The 2,110-nt window shown below is 44.3% G+C and overlaps 1 protein-coding gene across 2 annotated transcripts in view; it reads right to left on the bottom strand.

The window, feature by feature from the left end:
* The window catches only part of myo6a (myosin VIa), a 173,263-nt gene that overhangs the window by 138,196 nt on the left and 32,957 nt on the right, over positions 1–2,110 (bottom strand). For both annotated transcript variants that reach the window (XM_046060244.1, XM_046060243.1), the window contains exons 4-5: positions 1,850–1,923; positions 925–1,054 (exon numbers count right to left, since the gene is read on the bottom strand). In XM_046060244.1, coding sequence (XP_045916200.1) covers positions 925–1,054; positions 1,850–1,923 — 204 coding nt within the window. The remainder of the gene's footprint in view (positions 1–924; positions 1,055–1,849; positions 1,924–2,110) is intronic.

The raw sequence follows: 2,110 nt of genomic DNA, 5'->3' as shown, positions 1-2,110 counted from the left end.
GCTTTATGGAGATGCTGACTTCATTTTCCAGCAGGACTTGGCACCTGCCCACACTGCCAAAAGTACCAAAACCTGGTTCAGTGACCATGGGATTACTGCTGACCAGCAAACTGGCCTGAGCTGAACCCCGTAGAGAATCTATGGGGCATTGCCAAGAGAAAGATGAAAGACATGAGAGCGAACAATGCAGAAGAGCTGAAGGCCGCTGTTGAAGCATCCTGGTCTTCCATAACGCTGATAGCATCCATGCCACGCCGCACTGAGGCAGTAATTCATGCAAAACAGGCCCAAACCAAGTACTGAGTACATCTGCATGATTATACTTCTCAGAGGGCAGAGGACACTTCTGTATTTAAAATCCTTTTTTTAAAATTGATTTCATGATGTCACTTTGCATGTAATGAGTCTATGTAATATTAGTTCCACCTTTAAAGTTGAATTACTAAAATAAATGAACTTTTGCACGATATGCTAATTTTTTGAGTTTCACCTGTAAATATAAAAATGTGGAATAAACAAGATGAATAGAAGTTATAAAAGAGTAACAGAGACCATGTGCAATACGGCAGTACTTCTGCATCGGATTAAAACTGTGCAAACACTTAATGAACTGAGGTTTTGTGGGGGGGGGCCCAGGAGAGTCAGTGTCAGTGGGGGTCCCGGGCCCTGTTGATGAGGCCAGCTGCAGATGGATAAAGTGTTGGGTGATGACTAATCAATCATTTATCCTCTCAGGCAGTCACTTATCTGTGACTCACAGTGGATTTTCCCCTTTGACAGCAGAAAGCTATTCAGTACACTCAAACAACGGGAAGAGGAACTCACCTGGAGGGACAAACACTGAACCTATAGACATTAAAAGTAAAACAACAAGATCAAACCCTTAATCTCAGCTTGTGTTGAGTGCGTTTGCTGTTCACCCACCGATGGCGTAGACGTGCGGCGGCAGCGTGCCCAGCGACCGGCCCCGGTACTGCTTGATGGTCTCCGGCGTGTAAAGCTTTGGGATGTCATAGTACGGGTTCACTGCGATCAGGATGTTGGCTACAAACGTCTGGAAGAGCACAAGAAGAAGAAGAAGCTGAAGAGCAAAAATCACAAACATTTTCCAGGTGACTAAACCAACAACAGCGGCAGCAGATTTCAGCAGATATGTCTTCATTTAATTTTCCCAACCATGCTCCCTTTACCCGGCCTCCTTCAGTGCTTTCCTACATTTCCCAGAACCTCAATGCCACAAAGAGCATCAAAAAGGCCTCCCTTACATGAGAAGGCTTTCTGTCACTTCCTCATTCAGCCACTAGATGTCAGCCTGCACCAGGTGAGTCACATCAGAGGATGATGAAGCTCAGAAGAAAACACACCTGAGCCCACAGCGGTACGGTTTTTCTCGACTGCCATCAGACACGCTTAACAAAACTGGGATCCGCTTGATCTTCATCAGCAGAAGGCTTCTCTTGCAAATGTGTTCACGCATTTTCATTTGTTTTATACATTTTTTTAAAACCGCTTAACAGATCTCATAAAAAAAGACCCCTATTTCAAATTCTATGCATAACTTACGGTATTACTTGCATAATTATGAATCTCTTATGCACCTGTGTGAAACTCCTTTGCACAACTCTCCCACCGTCAATCAGTCCTCGTCTCCCACGCCAAAGGCATGTGTCAAAAATGTCCTCACGTTCTAGAAATGTCCTCTCTCCTGTCCTGTCTTTGACGTTTCTGGAATTGTTTGTTATATAATCTTTCTCCCTTCTTCTCGATATTTTGATTCTACGTATCTTTAACAGAAGCAGTAAAGATGAGACATAACATCCATGACTTCCGCCCTCGTGTCAGCACTTACATAAATTTTGTCTTTGCTGTATCTCACACGAACGTTGTTGAGCAGAGTGGCTTCATTCAAGTACATCAAAGAACCTGAGAGACACAAACAGGGACAAAGTTACTGCAACAATAAATATATCAATACAAGGGCGCCACTAAGGGCCCAGATCAGGAGCGTGATGATACATTTGGGTTACGAGATGATGCACGGGAACAAGACAAGAAGATTTTTGATTTGATGCTGAAATATATGAGCGGGGGGGGGGGGGGGGGGGGGGGG

This window comes from Micropterus dolomieu, linkage group LG10, assembly GCF_021292245.1.
Source record: "Micropterus dolomieu isolate WLL.071019.BEF.003 ecotype Adirondacks linkage group LG10, ASM2129224v1, whole genome shotgun sequence".
NCBI classification, from domain to species: Eukaryota; Metazoa; Chordata; class Actinopteri; order Centrarchiformes; family Centrarchidae; genus Micropterus; species Micropterus dolomieu.
This window is presented reverse-complemented; position numbering and strand designations above follow the sequence as displayed.